Here is a 19,630-nt window from a genome sequence, read left to right on the forward strand (position 1 = left end):
AAAATGAGTAGAAAGCTATTTAAGTGAGACTGTCCTACTAACCCTTTAATACACATTCTATTTAGTGTCAACAAGCTGGAAACTGCATTTCTCAGAATCACTTGCAACTAGTACCCTAGAAGTAATTAAGATTCCACTAATTAAATGAATTGGTGTGAGATTTGCTAGTAGGTTACCCATGCTCCCATGCATGGCCAGACACTAATGTGAATATAAACAGTATTAATTGGATGCAGTTGGTTATTAAAAAAAAAAAAGAGGACATGAAAATGGGAGGTAGATATATAGGGGGTGATAATGAAAGAGCAGAAGAGGGTGGGGGTGGATACGATCACATACATTATATAATAGATGAAATATCAATAGTAAAAATTATAAAATTGCTTACCACTGGCCTCATATTGAGGACAGAGACCCAATAATATAAAAATTATCTTAAAATGGAGTAATTATAAATAAAACCAATGGTAGAGAAGATGAGAATGAGGAAAAGGAGGCTGGCCTTGAGCCCAACAATGGAGAGCAGTGATTCCTGTTTCCTGTTCACAGTTGGGCGAGCTCGCAGAGGTTATCATACAGGTGTGCATAACCACTTACTCTTACATGAAGAAAGATCAACATTTACATCAAAAGAGTTTTCTCCTCAATGTTTTGTCCAGTGCGGTCTTCACCTCCTTGTTTCTCAGGCTGTAGATCAGGGGGTTGAGCATGGGGATCACTGTGGTGTAGAACACAGAAGCTACATTCTCCTGGGCCAGGGAACTAGCTGTAGAAGGCTTTAAGTACATGAATGCTGTGGATCCATAGAACAAGCCCACAGCTGCAAAGTGGGAGCTGCAGGTGCTGAAGGCTTTGGACCTGCCCTCATTGGAGCTGATGCGAAGGATGCTGGACAGGATGAATGCATAGGAAATGAGTACGGTTAAGCTTGTGACTATAATGTCGAATCCAGCTAAAAAGAAGACAGCCATCTCTACATCATAGGTACTAGAGCAAGAAAGCTTCATGAGAGGGAGGATGTCACAGAAGTAGTGGCTGATAAGGTCCTCACAATAGTTTAGTTTCAACATGAGGCCAGTCTCAATTGCTGAGCCTATGAGTCCTACAGCATAGACAAAAGCCACCAGCAGAGAGCAGAGGGCAGGAGACATGATGATGTTATAAAGCAAGGGGTGGCAGATGGCCACATAGCGGTCATAGGCCATCACAGTGAGCATGTAACACTCAGCAATGACGAAAACCAGGAAGAAGTATAGCTGAGACATGCATCCCACATAGGAGATGAGGTTTCTTTGGGACACAAAGTTGATGAGCATTTTAGGGGTAATGACAGAGGAGTAGCAGAGATCCACGAGTGACAGGTTACTGAGGAAGAAGTACATGGGGGTGTGAAGCTGTGAGTTGAGTCCAATCAAGGTGATCATGCCCAGGTTTCCCACCATGGTGACTATGTAGATCCCCAGAAAGAGGAGGAAGAGGGGTAACTGGAGCTCTGGCCTGTTAGTTAGCCCTCCGAGGATGAACTCTGTCACTGTAGATTGATTCTCTGCAGCCATTGTGTCTGAGTGGGAAGCCTGTGTGGTGCGAGAAAAGGACTTTGTGAATGGCTGTTCTTGCTCTGCTTGGAGCAGCTGGTTTTCTGCATTTGACACTTGCTGACCTATTCTGGCTGTGGCACTCATATCTTCTCTATACTGTTGCTTCTTGCTGACAGAAGGACCAGCCCTTAGGGTTTCAGAGGTCTTAAAGCTTAGTAAAGGGCCAAGTTCTGTATTTCTTACTGCTGTCCTGTCATATTTGATGAGTAATTGCATATTGTGGGATCAGCTAGCGCTTTGTAGCTAATTTTAGCAATTATTTTTACAACCTAAACCATCACACCATTTATCACTATGTCAAATTATACATATTATATATACATGTGTAGTATATTTCCTAAGAAGCATGTGTTGTTATTAGTAGATGTGATACATATTAAATTAAATTCTCTCATCTGAGATATTCTTTTCCATTTCTTTCTATTTTTCTTTTTCTTTTTTTGAAAGTTAAGTCTTTCTATGTAGCATTCGTTTTCCTTGAACTTACCCCTTCTTATTCTTCCTGTTCGCTGTGACTACAGGCATGTGCTGCCGCTATACAACATGGGATACATATCTTAAGGCACAGCAGGAATCTCACTATGGTAATTGTTTTTGATACAATTATTAATTATTGACACATCTTCAGCCCATTCTTTCAAAAGTCACTTACAGTACCAGTTTTGTGAAAAGAGATTTTGTGTGTAGTGAGTGTGCTGTGCTGTGTTGTGTGGGTGTATACAACTTGTGGAAATTGGCCTTCTCCTTGTTTCTTAAAGCTTCTAGGGATAAAACTCAAGTTTTAAGGTTTGATGGAAAATGGTTTTATCTACTGAATCAAGTGACTTTCTTTTTCTTAAGTATAAGAGAATCTTTAACATCTTTGGAATATGTTTTGAATATTAGAACATATGTGTTATATGTAGGGTTTGCATATTGAATTAGTGACAGTACATTTCTTAACTAAAGTTACATATTGACATATTAGAGATCGGTATGATCTTGAATATTATTTTTATTTTACTACAAAATGATTTTTTTTTTTCGAGACAGGGTTTCTCTGTATAGCCCTGGCTGTCTTGGAACTCACTTTGTAGACCAGGCTGGCCTTGAACTCAGAAATTCGCCTGCCTGTGCCTCACACCTTGGATTAAAGGTGTGCACCACCAAGCCTGGCTACAAAATGATTTTTATGTAGATGATGAATACTTAAAAATATTATCTACCCCTCTTTATGGAATCTCTACTTCTAAATATGATAAGAAACATATTCAGTAACCATTAGCAGAGATTAAAATACTTTGTAAATCAGGTCAGGGTACATGTTATATACCCAGTGCAATGTAGATGAGAATACATTCTTGTAGAATGAGCTCAGACAGCTAGACTCAACTTTTTTTTTTTTTGCTTATATAATCTTCTCCTGCAGCTTTTTATTCTTGTCTTTTTCCCCACTACTGATTTTTGAGACAAGATCTCACTCCAAAGCCCAGGTTAACCTTCAGCTTGTAACGATTCTCCTGCCTTAGCTGACCAAATGCTGAAGATACAGGTAGGTAGCAGTGTTAGCTTTCAGGTACAGCTTAAATTTTCTAATGATATAAAAGACCAACTAGGACCACACATATCTTCTGAGTTCCTATGGGTATTAACTATTATTATCAAGCTTTCAGAAGCTCAGGATTTTTTCTGAAGAGAGTACATCACATAGAACAGAGCATTAAAACTTAACTGTCAACATATGGTCATAAATTGTCTAAACTATAAAGAAGAGCTCACAAGAGAGGACATTTTCTCATATAGTTTTTAGGCAAAATACCTGTGCTGAAAGGAAATGAAACAGCGTCTCAAATGAAACTTCAGGCAACGTCTGTGGCTTCAACATTCAGTAAATTCTAGAAGTATGCAGATGTGTATCCATCACAAAATTTACTTAAAGAGCCCAGTCTAGTCCTGAAAAGGAGATTGTCTTTTGGAAAGGTGATATAATATGACTAAGAATTGGGGGTTCTGTTTATATATATATATATATGTGTGTGTGTGTGTGTGTGTGGATCCTCTCCTGGGATGTAGTCACTCTAGAGACCATTGTTGTCTCTAAAGTAACAATTAGTTCATGTTTTATCTTGTTCTGTGAATTATTTTTATTTCCCAAGTGTGTTAATTCTTCTTTTATCTGTAAAAGTCATCTTTCAGTTTCAGAAACTTAGAATATAATGGGGCAATGAACAATTTAGCATCAACAGACCCTTTACCACCACCATTACCCCCCTACCACTACCATCACCACCACCAACAACCATCACCACTACCACCAACCATCACCACTACCCACCCACCCTTATCATCATTACCATTATGACCATGGCTATCACCTTTACTACTGATGTATTATCATTATTGTCATTTTCATCTCAATAGGCACCACAGTAACTACCAGCAACATCATTCTCAGTGCCATGATGGTTATTACATATTGTTAGCTAGTCACCATGATGCATCATGAGCTAGCCTTGACATGCTTGTTTTAAAGAGTTTTGTTGAAACAAAGTTTTGCCAAGTGAGGCAACTCAGAGATAGAAAGACAAATGACACACATTATCTCTCAAATGCAGGTCCTGGCTTCTTTGTTTTGCAAGTTTAACTTGAAGCACAAAGTGGAAGCCTGTTGCTAAAATTCCTTCCCAGGGAGAGAGTAATGTCTTTGAAAACAACTGTACTCATCATGGCCAGAATATTGACATTAGCCTTAATTTTATTCAGAGCTCTCCAATTTTAATCACACTCATTTTGGTGCTTATTTTTGTGTTATCTATCCAACAGAATAGTTCTTGTATTTACTATTACAGTTATAATAAAAATATATGTCTTTATAATTTTAAAACAATGATTTGGTTTCCTTATACCCCCCTCCTTTATAAATTCACTAGTGTGAATGTATTTAATGTGCTTCAGCCCAATACAATTACTATGCTTTTGTTATCAGAATTTTATTTTTATGTTTTACATTTTATTTTCGTTTATTTTAAATTGTACATGTGTCTGGGTTGGTATGCTCACATGAACACAAATACCTTTGGAGGGGACGGCAATAAATTCCCCCTTGGACCTTGAGTTATAGGTTGAGTTATGTGCTGAGAACCACACTCAGGTGCTCAGCAACAGCAGTGTGCACACTTAACCAGTAAGCTATTGCCCCAGGCATTGACAGTTTGTGGATTTCTCAATTTGTCTCTGAACTTAATATACTAGTCTCTAATATCTTCCTTACCATCTGGTATGACAAGATGTTGAGGCTTTATCATATTCTTTTCATTTCTCAGAGCTGAGTCATTCATTTCACCAAGAATCTTGGTTCTTTCAGTAGGGAAATGACACCCCAGGAATGTGAATCTGGTGCCAGAGAAGCTCATTGCTTCTGGAGGATCGTTGTTTCCAGGTCTTTTCTGACAGGAAATCAGCACTACAAATTACTACCAATGTATCATCATTATTGTTATTTTCATTCCTATAGGTACCTGCTGACTACCTGCAACATCATTTTCAGTGACATTACACATGAGTGTTATGACACATTGTCAGCTAATTTTGTTTCTCTGTGTCTGTTTTCTACATTTTCCCTCTTATAGCCTGTCTTAGTCAGGGTTTCTATTCCTGCACAAACATCATGACCAAGAAGCAAGTTGGGGAGGAAAGGGTTTATTTGGCTTATACTTCCATGCTGTTGTTCATCACCAAAGAAGTCAGGACTGGAACTCAAGCAGGTCAGGAAGCAGGAGCTGATGCAGAGGCCATGGAGGGATTTTCTTTATTGGCTTGCCTCCCCTGGCTTGNTCAGCCTGCTCTCTTATAGAACCCAAGACTACCAGCCCAGAGATGGCACCACCCACAAAGGGCCTTTCCCCCTTGATCACTAATTGAGAAAATGCCTTACAGTTGGATCTCATGGAGGCATTTTCCTTAACCAGCTGTGTCAAGTTGGCTATCTAGCCACTAGATAGCCTTCTTAAAAAAGAAGTCTGGCAAGTTTAATAGAATATTTTTATTGTTCTTTCTGGGACAGTTTTCTTTTTTTAAAAAAATTTTTATTAGATATTTTCTTTATTTATATTTCAAATGCTATACTGAAAGTTCTCTATACCCTCTCCCTCCCCCCGCCCTGCTCCCCTCCCCACTCACTCCCACTTCTTGGCCCTGGCATTCTCCTGTACTGAGGCATATAAAGTTTGCAAGATCAAGGGGCCTCTCTTCCCAATGATGGCTGACTAGGCCATCTTTTTATACATATGCAGCTAGAGACACAAGCTCTGGGGGTACTGGTTAGTTCATATTGTTGTTCCACCTATAGGGTTGCAGACCCTTTCAGCTCCTTGGGTACTTTCTCTAGCTCCTTCATTGGGGGCCCTGTGTTCCATTTAATAGATGACTGTGAGCATCCACTTCTGTATTTGTCAGGGACTGGCATAGCCTCACACAAGACAGCTATATCAGGGTCCTTTCAGCAAAATCTTGCTGGCATGTTCAATAGTGTCTGCATTTTGGTGGCTGATTATGGGATGGACCCCCGGGTGGGGTAGTCTCTGGATGGTCCGTCCTTTCCTCTTAGCTCCAAACTTTGTCTCTATAACTCCTTCCATGGGTATTTTGTTCCCTATTCTAAGGATGAATGAAGTATCCACATGTTGGTCTTCCTTTTTCTTGATTTTCTTGTGTTTTGCAAATTGTATGTTGGGTATTCTAAGTTTCTGGGCTAATATCCACTTATCAATTAGTGCATATCAAGTAAATTCTTTTCTGATTGGGTTACCTCACTCAGGATGATATCCTCCAGATACATCCATTTGCCCAAGAATTTCATTGTTTTTAATAGCTGAGTAGTACTCCATTGTGTAAATGTACCACATTTTCTGTATCCATTTCTCTGTTGAGGGACATCTGGGTTCTTTCCAGCTTCTGGCTATTATAAATAAGGCTCCTATGAACATAGTGGAGCATGTGTCCTTATTACCAGTTGGAACATATTCTGGGTATATGCCCAGGAGAGGTATTGTTGGATCTTCTGATAGTACTATGTCCAATTTTCTGTGGAACTGCCAGACTGACTTCCAGAGTGGTTGTACAAGCTTGCAATCCCACCAGCAGTGCAGGAGTGTTCCTCTTTCTCCACATCCTCGCCAGCATCTGCTCTCACCTGAATTTATGATCTTAGCCTTTTGACTGGTGTGAGGTGGAATCTCAGGGTTGTTTTGATTTGCATTTCCCTGATGATTAAGGATGTTGAACATTTTTTCAGGTGCTTCTCAGCCCTTCGGTATTCCTCAGTTGAGAATTCTTTGTTTAGCTCTGTACTCCATTTTTTAATGGGATTATTTGAATTTCTGGAGTCCAGCTTATTGGGCTCTTTGTATATATTGGATATTAGTTCCCTATCAGATTTAGGATTGGTAACTAAAATCCTTTCCCAATCTGTTGGTGGCCTTTTTGTCTTATTGACAGTATCTTTTGCCTTACAGAAGCTTTGCAATTTTATGACTGGGATAGTTTTCTTAAGTGTTTCTTCTCAAAGTGTAACCTTGTGTCCCTTAAATAGACTAAAGACAAAGCCAGAGGCACCCAAACCATCGGTGTCATATTAAGGAAAGAAAACAAAGTACTTCCCTTTGGATTAATTTGACCCACAGTGAGTCCAGGTCTGAGCTCCCCACTGCTTGCTGTGTGCGGTCTGTCTATAATATAGTTTTGGGCTTGACTGTTGGGAATCTCTCTAATACATTCCTATTGCCAATCTCTGTGTCTGGTCTATCCCTACATGATGTCTAACTGATCCTAACATAGGTCTTTCTGTCTTTGTAGAACAATACAGAAAATACTACATGGGGAAGGAATGAAGGGTACTTTACAGAAATCTGAAACAAAATTTTACAAGAGATTAAGTTATTTACTGCAACTGACCCAAAAGCTCTTAGTACTGCAAACATATCCTTATCAGGTAATAGCCATATCTGAAATTACTTACACTCAGAATAGGGAACGAATCTCTTAGAAATCTATAACTAAAAAATCCAGGAGGAAATAAAACATAACAAAAAATACAGGAGGGGAATGTTTGCTAGCTACGGGGAAGGTCCAACCTTTGAGCTAGCCAAGGCATATCAAAACTACTTTACTGAAGTGGGTTTGGCCTAATGCTGCTTGTGTTGTAATGTTAATGCTGGTCCCCAAAACTGCTTACTGAGTGCCTGCACTTAAGATACTGAGTAACCTGGCCCCCAGTTGGCTCCTGTTGGTAAATAAAGATGCCAGAAGCCAATGGTTGGGTAAGACATACAGAGGCAGGACTTTTAGAATTCCTGGGCTTGGGAGAGAGAAGGGAGGAAGAAGAGAATCACCATGAAAGGGGTATAGGACAGATCAACCATGTAAGAAATTTGGATAAGTGGTCCTAGTGACCACTTCCTCTATTGAGTCTGCGGTACAGAGGTGAAATATAGATTTTAAGGATGATAACTCAGGAATACAGGAGGGGAGTGTTCGCTAGCCACGGGAAAGTCCAACCTTTGAGCTAGCCAAGGCATATCAAAATTAGTCAGCACAGGCATGTGTGCGTGTGTGTGTGTGTGTGTATGTGTGTCTTTCATCTGTGAACCAGATAGCTCTTGGATGGATAACGCTTTGGGAGCCAGAGCAGGTTAACTAAATCACCTCTACACTCTACCAAAACCAAGCCATATTTAATAATTGATATTCTATAGAAGAAAATATCAAATGAAGAGAGTTTACAATTTCATTAGACTCTAATAATTACAGGAAATAAAATCAGAACCAAGTCCACAGAGTGTGTTCTTGCCATGATTTTACATTGACTCACGATTTTAGCTAGTTACCAGAATAAAGTTCTGGAAGAAAAGACTTTATTAAGTCAGGGAGTACTTTATCCAGAAAAGGTTTTTGTAAACTAGGTTTAGTACCTTCAATTCTTGTTTTTGTTTAACAACTACTCTTTCTTTATTTCTCTTTCTTTGTTTCTTTGTTCTTTCTTTATTTCTTCTTAGTTTTTTTATTTCAACTCATTGCACACTCTTGATGTATACATACATCAAGAATTTATTATTTTGGGAAAATAGAATCTATAATACAGAAATGGCAGGTTTTGGTTTATGAAATAGCACACATCTCTGGAATGTAACAATTTAAGAGAAGAATTTGATTGTCAAAATCTTTGTGGAACTACTTATAGTCAAGACTGATGGTGAGACAGCTGTGTCTACAAATTTCTTTCCATTATTTTTTTGTTAAACATTTCTGTTAAATTTCTTCAAGAAATACATTTTACCTTCTAAATCTTCTACAAGATATCATGTGATCTGGCATTGTTGTTGAAAAAAAATCTCAAGAATTCTCTGTAGGAGTTATGTTGTGGATGTGTCTGTTGAGGTTGGGCTTCCCGAAGTTGTGATCCATTGATCTCTGTATTGTGTCCAGTTATGATTTTCTGTAGTGGCTTCCATTTGTTGTAAAAAGAAGCTTCTTGGATGAGAGGTAAGTGTTATACTTATCTGTGGGTATAAGGATGAGCTTTGGAATGTATTAGTAATACATTAGGAATTATGTATTAGGAATTATGCTCATCTAGTAAAGTGGTGGTAATAGGTTCATTGTAAGACCCATGACCTCATTAGTCCCAAGTAATAATAATTAAAGTATGCCTCTAATTTGAGAGGAAGTAAGGGAATGACATAGGAAGGGTTAGAGAAAAGGAGAATGGGAGAGGTTGGATGGAGAAAAGGGAAGGGGGAAGCAATATTATATTTTAATTAAAATATACTAACAAGCAAAAGAGGCCATAAATTTGAGAAGGAGTTGGTAGGAGGGATGGGTTTAAAGGAGGACAGGGAGGGGGGAAATCATGGAAATACAGTACATATATTTGAAATTTAAGTATTCTAAAAAAATTTTAATACCTAAGGTTTATTTAGGAAAACCTAGTTTTGTCTCTTTAGTGTATTGGTCTGGGGAAATGCTATGGCTGTTCATTGGTGATGGACAGGAACCATTGATGATTCACTTCACAGAGTACATGAGCATCTGTTGTGTGCCTGTTTTCTCTGAATTGAAACATTCTCTATTTATGGGAGCATCATTAAGAATGAGGAAGAAGAAACAAACAAACACCCCCAAACCAAAACAAAAAACCAACCAACCAACCAACCAACTAACCAACCAACCAATCAACTAAACAACCACAACTACCACCACCACCACCACCGCAACAACAACCAAACCCCAAAACTCATTAGGCTCAGGAAACTCTTAAAACTTAATATCTGTGATGCTCCTTTTAACGTTCTACAAGTCATCAAAATTGCTAAAGAAACAAAACTTTCTCATCTGAAAACACTGAGCTAAGGGATACAGCTTTTGTGCACCATCATCCATGCTTAGAGTAGAGTCTTTGGTGGTATAGCCATGTTAGAATCTATCTATCTATCTATCTATCTATCTATCTATCTATCTATCTATCTATCTATCTATCTATCTATCTCTACCTTCTGTCATCTATTTATCATTTATATATCGTCTGTCTATCTATTATCGATCATTTATCTATCATCTATCTATCTATCTATCTATCTATCTATCTATCTATCTATCATCTATCTCTATCATCTGTCATCTATTTATCATTTATATATCTGTCTGTCTATCTGTCTATCTATTATCTATCTATCTATCTATCTATCTATCTATCTATCTATCTATCTATCATCTATCTATCTATCTCTATCATCTGTCATCTATCATTTATATATCTGTCAATCTGTATATCTATTATCTATCTATCTATCTATCTATCTATCTATCTATCTATCTATCTATCATCTATTATCTATCTATCTATCTATCTATCTATCTATCTATCTATCTATCATCTGTTAATCATCTATCTGACTGTCTATCTATCTCTGTCTTTATCTGTTTATTTGCCATCTATCAAAGACAGTGTCCTATGGTCTGAACTAGAGCTCTATCTATCTATCTATCTATCTATCTATCTATCTATCTATCATCAATCAATAATCTATCTATCATCTATCTATTTATCATCTATCTGTCTATCATCTATCTATCTATCTATCTATCTATCTATCTATCTATCTATCTATCTATCTATCTCTAATCTATCTATCTATCTATCTATCTATCTATCTATCTATCATCTATTAACCATCTATCTGTCTGTCTCTGACTTTCTCTGTTTCTTTGTCATCTTTCAATCTAAGACTGTGTCCTATGGTCTAAGTTAGAGTATCTATCTATCTATCTATCTATCTATCTATCTATCTATCTATCTATCTATCTATCTATTATCAGTCATGTTTGTATATATTATCTATTAACCAGTCTGTCTGTCTGTCTGTCTATCTGTATCTGTCTCTCTGTCTTTCTCTGTCTATCATCTGTCAATCTAAGACAGTGTCTCATGTATCCCAGGCTCCCACAAAATTTGCTATGCTACCAAGGATGACTTTGAATTTATGTTTTTTCTGCCTTTACCCCCTTAGTGCTGGGATCACAGACATGTACCACCATGCCCAGTTTATTTGGTGTTAGGAATAGAACCTAGGGCTCTGTTTGATAGACAAGCCGTTTACCATTTTTTTTTTTTTAAAGAATGAGTGAACAGTAAGGGAATGATGTAATTTAAGGTCATATCTAGTTCTTTTTCTTGGCAGCTCAAGGACATAGTTATCCTTTTACTTTTGAAATGTTCTCCACCCCTGGCACCCACAAAACTTCTTTTATTCTACAATTATTTGTTAAATTGAGTATTTGTTGAGGTTATGAGTAGCACTCAAAATATCTTTAAGGTTCCTATAATTATTCCTGTCCTTTGCATGGACATATTGGGCCATTGTAAAGATGCTACTCAATCTCATATTCTGTTTTACTTCTGAAACATGTTGTACATGTCTTCAAGCGCTTCTATTGATCAATTTCCCTTCTTCTGTGTGGTCATATTTCAGGATTCCTCAACTCCTGAATTCCAATTATCTCCTCTTTAAAGACATATGTTTAGAGCATATTATTGCTATATTTTTAAGATTAACTCTGTATTGATAATTCTTAAGTATGCATCTCTTTCTTTCCTACCCTAAAGTGACTTTGCATTGCCATATTCTTTCTGATATTTGCCTTTTAGATGTTATGTAACATTTTATAGTCTTAGCAAAAATTTATTTAATTTCCTTCTTCAGTCTTATTTCTCATATATGTCATATTTATGTTTTTCTGTGTCTCAGATCTTAGTCAAATTTGATTTGTGCTTTTCCCATCAATCTCTTTTTTACCACTGGGACATCAATATATATCAACTGCATCATTACTATGTCTCCTGCACCATTAACCTCTTTCTGTATTTATTGCTGTGGAGAGAATTCTGACTGTTCTCCCTGTCTGCCCTTTTCTCTCTTTCAGCCTGTTCTGACACTACCATCTATATAAAATATCATTGCTATTAAGAAAGACAGTTCTGATTGCTAGTATTATTTAATCAATTATTTTTGCCTTCTAAGTTCTATAATCAGCACCATTTATTCACTCTTTGAGATATGATTATTATTAGTTTTAAGATTAGAGACTGAAGTTCAGAGAGAGGTTGAACAGCTACTAAGGTCACATATTTAGCAATAGGCAAAGCCACGATTTGTACTGAAGTTAGTTCACATTTTGAATGCTTAGGAACATTATAATTTACAATTTACCATTACTACCAGTAATTTTGTTAGAATTACAGCCATAAATTTGACTGTTCCAGGCAAGTTGACAAGTGGTCATCTTATTGGTGCTATGCTGTATTCCTCTCCAGTGGTTATACTCACTTAGATATATGGGAAAGGTTGAGGAATTATCTCCTTTTAAAAATATTTTTCAAAAGCTAACTCACCAATGGTAGGCTTCGTTATGACATTTTCAAATTTGTTTTGTTTAATCTCCCTTTTCCCATTCCCCATCCTCCATCCCTCTATTTTTCCCTTTCCTTCGCTACCCCAAGAAACTTCTTGTTCATGTTGTCTCATGAATTCTATTAACCTCCACTACACCAACATCTCCTTTCCTTTTATCATGACTCCCTTTCTAGCTTCATGACCTATATCTACACTCATACTTACACACAGACACAGACACAGACACAGACACAGACACAGACACAGACACACACACACACACACACACACACACACACACCTTAACAGAACATTAAAGCTAGGATCTGCATATGAAAGATAACATGCAGATAATCTTCATCTTTCTAAATCTAGGTTACCTTACATAATATGATAATAACCAAATTTATCTATTTTTCTGCAAATTTTGCTAAATAAAATTACATTGTGTATTTATATCACACTTTCATTACTTATTGATGAATATTTAGAGGACTTTAGTATTTTCTTGCTATTTTAAATAGGGAATCAATAGACATGGATATGTAAGTAATTTTGCAGTAGAATGTAGAGTCCTTTTGTCATATGTCTTAGTTGGTATTCTACTGCTATGAAAAGATACCATGACCATGAGAGCTCTTATAAAAGAAAGCACTTAATTGGGACTTGCCTATAGTTTCAGAAGTTTAGTCCATTGTCCTCATGGCAGGGAGCATGGCAGCTGAGAGTTTTACAGCCAGACCTGAAGACAACAAGAACAGAAAGAGAGAGGGAGAGAGAGGGAGGGAGAGGGAGGGAGAGGGAAGAGGGAAAGGGAGAGGGAGAGAGAGAGAGAGAGAGAGAGAGAGAGAGAAAGAGAGAGAGAGNGGCACACTTCCTCTAACAAGGCCATATCTAGTGACACTCCCTGGTGACCAACAATTCAAATTTATGAGACTATAGGGGCTGTTCTTATTTGGTAGTTCTGCTTTTTTAATGGTAGTTCTGGGTTTTGAGGTCTCCACACCAATTTCCATAGAGGGTAAAACAGTTTACATTCCACCAGCAGTGAACAGGGATACTTCTACTTCTTTTCTTTCATCCTCACCACTGTTTACAATAGCCATTCTGACTAGGGCAAGATGGAATCTTACAGTAGTTTTCTTTGAACTTCCATGATGGATAAGGATATTGAAAGCCCTTACAATACTTAATGACTGCGTCAGCAGGATGATTCAGCAGGCAAAGATGATTTCTATCAAGTTGGAACAAAGATCCATTCCTGTGACCCACATAGTAGATAGAGAGTCCAAGTCCTGAAAGTTGTCCTCTTTTCACAGTGGCTTTGCCATGCATTATGTGCATGTGCACATAATTAAGAAATGTGATAAAATATATTTCTTGGTCATTTGTATTTCTTCTTTTGAGAAGTTTTGGTTTTCTGTGTGTTTAATTTTTAGTTATTAGTATATTCTATGTATTAATACTCAGCTGTCTAAGCATCCTTGAACTCTGGCCTTTATTTCACTAATAGGCACTCTGTCATTTGCTTGGGATACATACATATCCAAAACCATATGTATGTGTTTTGTAAGTTTCCACTAAGGAAATAGTTGGGTAGCTATAGTAGTTGCATATTTTTTATGCATTTTGTCAATAATTTTATTCTTATATTACCTGCTGTTCAAAGTTTGCAAATACTTGTTTTGTGTTTTCTTGTTTTTATATTGCTTGTGCACAGAGAAAGCACTAGACCAGCTATGCTATTGCATGCAATCTAATGTCTGATTTTGAAAGTAGGGTGTGCATTTGTGACCTGTGTTCTATGCCTTCGGAGATGATAGTAGCTGATGATTGTGTCAATTCCTAAGCTTCTGGTTCTGAAAATATTTAGAAGTATCTGAAAGATAGTGTGGCCAAGCCCATACCCAGAGTTTTTGATCAATGTCTCGGATTTTCTTTGTGAGACTCACTCTAGATATTTGTAGTGAGCAGACAGGGCTGAAGAACAGACGGAAACACAACCTCTCCAGATCCTTTAGATCTTAGCTCCTGTGAAGATGTGACTTTGATGTTTGAGAAGACAGCTTAGAGAAAGGATGGTGAAGGCAGATGTTGGGGTTTGGGAGTAGGAGACAAAAAAGAGAAAGAAGCAATTGGGAGGAGTACTCAAAGAGTGTGGTGGAAGGCAGAGAGAGCTGACAGTCAAGCTGGAAGTTTGACTAGTTATTAACTTAGACAAAGACTACTTGGGTATAGATATAGAAAAGGCCTGCTATTCTGAGGTTTTCTTTTCTTTTTAATCATTAAACTTACTTAGAGGGGCGGGGAATAAGAATTCTTGTTGATTTCTGATTAATTGCATTCCAAGAATTAATATTGATCCCTGGAATGAGTTAAAATTTGAATAAATCTTTCATTCTGCTAAAGTATAAGAGCTTTGCAAAATTTTCTCAATGGAACTCACTTCTATTAAAATTATTGGGCATTATTTGACATTTTTAAGATGTTGTCTTATGGGTTTCAGTGGGACCTATAAGAATGTTGATCTAATATTAGGATAAGGACTTTGAATTGGGCAGATTCAGATAAGACTGGGTTTTGAAACATGCTGTATCTCTGCAGAGATCCAGACTTTAACATCCTAAGCAAGAGCTGAAATAAGGAATGAATAGATGTTCCTAAAAACTTTATTTCTTTTATTTTCTTGAGATTATAATATAATTACATCATTTCCTCCTTCCCCATCCTCTCCCTAAAATCTTCCATATACCTCTCCTTGCTCAAATTTTGTGGTCTCTTTTTCATTAATTGATATATATATAGCATGTAGCTCTCTCTATATATATTCCTAAATACATCAGTATAAAAATAGACATGTTTCTGAATGCTTTAGACCTTGGCAGCTGGGACGCAGTTTAATGATACAGTATTAAGTACATTATAGGCTATAGCTGAAAGAAATGCTCCTTCTAAAAGGTAAATTATGATGTATACAGAAAACAAACATTTTGCTTCCTTTGGGAAGGTAACTCTGAGGAAATGATCCTTAGGGAGCCCCTGTCTTCATAATCAGGCCACTGAGATTGTGAACCAGACTGAGTCTGTTTATTCTCCTATTACCATAGGTCATGATAGGAGCTGCCTCTTTCCTGGAAGCTGGAGGAACCTCTGTATAAACTAAAAGTTGTAAGTCAAGTTTGTCAGGACAGAGAGAAATGTAAGGGAAACCTGTGATTCTGAGCTTTGGCTTGGGAAAGGAGAAGGTCCAAGCTCCAAGCTGTTGTCTTCTATTCACCAGGTCTTTGTCTTTCTTAGAACACATTAGAGGAGAGATTGTAGGCAGAACATCCCTGCTGCAAGTAAAGGAAGGTATGTGCCCCTCTGACCCTGAGCAGTCATGAAACAAGGGTTAGAAACGCAGACTGTGGGTGGGATTTTGGGAGCTTCCCTCCTGCCTGAAGTCTGGAGGGTCTGTGACTTTGGGTATTTCAGTCTCACTTATCAAGTCTGTAAAGTAAGGATAACAGTACAGTCATATACTAAGAGCCTCTCAAAGTAACTCCTAAATAAGTGTTAGCTTATAATGTTTTTATTCACCCTGCATGCAGTTGAGCTAAGAGATGTAAGAAGCCTGTCTATGTCTATGTCTATATGTCTATGTCTATGTTTCTATGTCTCTATGTCTCTATGTCTCTATGTCTCTATGTCTCTATGTCTCTATGTCTCTATGTCTCTATGTCTCTATGTCTCTATGTCTCTATNTCTATGTCTCTATGTCTCTATGTCTCTATGTCTCTATGTCTCTATGTCTCTATGTCTCTATGTCTCTATGTCTCTATGTCTCTATGTCTCTATCTATCTATCTATCTATCTATCTATCTATCTATCTATCTATCTATCTATCTATCTATCTATCTATCTATCATCTCTATCTCTATAGTGCAGACTGGGAGACACTGTCATAGCTCTGGTGGCACCTGCCTTTCAGGACTCACTCCAGGGAAGAGACTCATGTTTCAGCACCTTGCTCAGAGACAGGAGAGGGGAAGGCATCTCAAACGGACTAACTTCAGAATCTAAGAGATATATACTTTGTTTAGTCTCTGCCTCTGTCTCTGTCTCTGTCACTCTCTCTTTCTCTCTCTCCCTCCTCTCTCCATCCCTCCCCTCTCTCCTTCTTCAAAGACAGGATAGATTTGTAAGGATGGTGGCGATGTTTTTACTCCACTGGTTCTCCTCTCTGCTACACAGGCTTCCCGCCCAAGAAGAATGACTGCCAAGAATTCCTCTGTGATAGAGTTCATCCTTGCAGGCCTGACAGACCAACCAGGACTCCGCATGCCCCTCTTCTTCTTGTTTCTAGGTTTCTACATGGTGACTGTGGTGGGGAACCTGGGCTTGATCTCCCTGATTGGGCTGAATTCTCACCTTCATACCCCTATGTACTTCTTTATCTTCAATCTTTCTGTAATAGATTTCTGTTATTCCTCCACTATCATCCCCAAAATGCTTATGAATTTTATCTCAAGGAAGAACATCATCTCACACTCAGGGTGCATGACACAGTTGTTTTTCTTCTGTTTCTTTGTTGTCTCTGAGTCCTTCATTCTGTCAGCCATGGCATATGACCGTTATGTTGCCATCTGTAACCCCCTGATGTACACGGTCACCATGTCTCCCCAGGTATATTTACTTCTTTTGCTGGGAGTCTATGTGATGGGCTTCTCTGGGGCCATGGCCCATACAGGGAACCTAATGAATCTGAACTTCTGTGCTGACAACCTCATCAATCACTTCATGTGTGACATTCTTCCCCTTCTTGAGCTCTCCTGCAATAGCACCTTCATAAATGAGCTCGTAGTCTTTATTGTTGTGGCCTTTGATATTGGTGTGCCCATTGTCACCATCTTCATTTCTTATGCCCTCATCCTCTCTAGTATTCTTCACATGCATTCCACAGAGGGCAGGTCCAAGGCCTTCAGCACCTGCAGCTCCCACTTGATTGTGGTTTGTCTTTTCTTTGGTTCTGGGGCTTTCATGTACCTCAAACCCCCTTCCATTTTGCCTCTTGACCAAGGAAAAGTGTCTTCCTTGTTCTATATGATTGTGGTGCCCATGTTGAACCCTCTGATCTATAGCTTGAGAAATAAGGATGTCAAAGTTGCTCTGAGGAAAACCTTGGGTAAGAGAATACTTTCTTAACAGAGGAGCAGTATCATGAGCTGCAGCGGTGTGACTGGTCAGTGAGCAGTATTCATATGGAAACAGCTGTGTTTGGATAAGAAGATGCAATGTTGCCATGAGGAGTTCAAGATTTGGTCATTTTACCCCCTTCTCGTACAAGAAGAGAAGTTTATGGCACTATGGAGAAACTAGGTCTTCATGGATGCTGGGGCAATTGTTCAACCAACAAACTACCAATTTCTTACTTTATGAAAATTTTTAATGATCCCAGACCATTTATTCTTGAATGGGCCTTATAAATCATTTAATGTAATGTCATTTATTATGTATTGGAGACTCAGAAACATGTTGCTGTTCAGTGATAACAAACTATTGTCAAAAATAAACTCAAGTTCAGAAAGTTGAAAATTTTTTCCATTTTTTGGGTTGTCGTAATGCTTTTTTGGTTGTCGTAATGTCGTAATGGTTGTAGTAATTTTCTCGTCATAGTATGCCTCCTTTAGGGTTTCTTTTTGTTAATAATTTCAAAATATTTCATTTAATTAAGTTAAAATATAATTACATATTTGCCCTTTTCTTTCTCCTCTCCATTACCTCCAGTGCATTGCTTTCTCTTTCAAGTTCATGACCACTTTTTCTTTAATTGTTATATAGTCTTAAGTACACAAATGCAAGTTGATTAGTCTGTATAATGTGATCTGTAGATATATAATATCACGGTCAAACCCTTGGTAGGATTTCCTTTTTAGCATGAAAATACATTAAAATATTACTCTACTTATACTAATGTAATGTAAATTCTCAAAAGAAAATTTGTGGGTAGTGGTAGTATTATTCAGTGGTTAAGAGCACTTGCTGCTCTTTCAGAGGACCTGCACATAGCTGTTAGCATCTAGGTTGTGCAGCCTCCCAACTGCATGTAGCTCTATGTCTACAGGATTTAACACCTTCCTCTGTCTAACTAGTACACAAACACACATGTGGAACATGCGTGCGCACACATAAACACACATGAACACAAATTTTAAAAAAATCTTTAAAAATCAAGAAAATTACCATTACTACATTTTGGATAGGAGAAGAAAAATTTCCTTGTTTTTGGCCAAATGACAGGGTAATGGACTGTACTATATGTTTTCTATTGACTCAAGGGTAAGGTCATGTGTGGAACACAGCAACTTCAACTTCCTTAATTAGGATTCCTAAGGTCTCATTTGTTATAATGATGCTGAATGCAACATCATGCCTAGGTTTAAAGACAAATGAGCAGAATTTAGAGCTTTTGGGATATGAACTTGAGTATTTGAGCCTTAATGGAGAAATCTGTGACTCAGGATAACCAAGTAAGGATTGAGCATTTTAAAGAAACAATGAGTAAATTGGAGGGATGAAGTTATTTATCAAGACAACAAAAAGATGATGCTTATTAGAAGTATATGTGTTCAATTTTTTTTTTTTACTTATTTACTTTATATCCCACTCACTGATTCCTTCCAGTCACTCCCTCCTGCAATCTGTTCTTGCTCCCCCTCCCCTATTCCCCTATGTGGGTAGGGGTCTCCCATGGTATCTGCCCATCCTGGTACATCAAGGCTCTGTGAAGCTAGGCATATCTTTTCCCCTTGAGACTGGACAAAGCAGTGCAGCTAGAAGAACATATTCCACCTACAGGCAACAGCTTTTGGGATAGCCCTGCTCCAGTGGTTCAGGACCCACATGAAGACCAAGCTGCATATCTGCTACATATGTGAGGGGAGTCCTAAGAGCAACCTGTGTATGTTCTTTGTTTAGTGGTTCTATCTCTGAGAGCCCCAGGGGTCCAGGTTATCATTTTATGTTGAGATCCTTGATTCACTTGGACTTGATTTTTGTGCAGAGTAATAAATATGGATATATTTTCATCCTTGTATGTGTAGATATCCAGTTAGTGCAGCACCATTT

The 19,630-nt window shown here is 37.9% G+C and overlaps 2 protein-coding genes across 2 annotated transcripts; one reads left to right on the forward strand and one right to left on the reverse strand.

Moving 5' to 3' along the window:
• Nucleotides 1–556: 556 nt before the first annotated feature.
• On the reverse strand, nucleotides 557–1,631 carry LOC110302124 (olfactory receptor 151). The gene has a single exon (XM_021172908.1). It carries the CDS (start codon nucleotides 1,554–1,556, stop codon nucleotides 627–629), a length of 930 nt encoding a protein of 309 aa, XP_021028567.1. The 5' UTR covers nucleotides 1,557–1,631; the 3' UTR covers nucleotides 557–626.
• A 15,143-nt stretch (nucleotides 1,632–16,774) lies between these two features.
• On the forward strand, nucleotides 16,775–17,707 carry LOC110301882 (olfactory receptor 8B12). The gene has a single exon (XM_021172580.1). It carries the CDS (start codon nucleotides 16,775–16,777, stop codon nucleotides 17,705–17,707), a length of 933 nt encoding a protein of 310 aa, XP_021028239.1.
• Nucleotides 17,708–19,630: the final 1,923 nt, after the last annotated feature.

Source organism: Mus caroli, chromosome 9, assembly GCF_900094665.2.
Source record: "Mus caroli chromosome 9, CAROLI_EIJ_v1.1, whole genome shotgun sequence".
Lineage (NCBI taxonomy): Eukaryota > Metazoa > Chordata > Mammalia > Rodentia > Muridae > Mus > Mus caroli.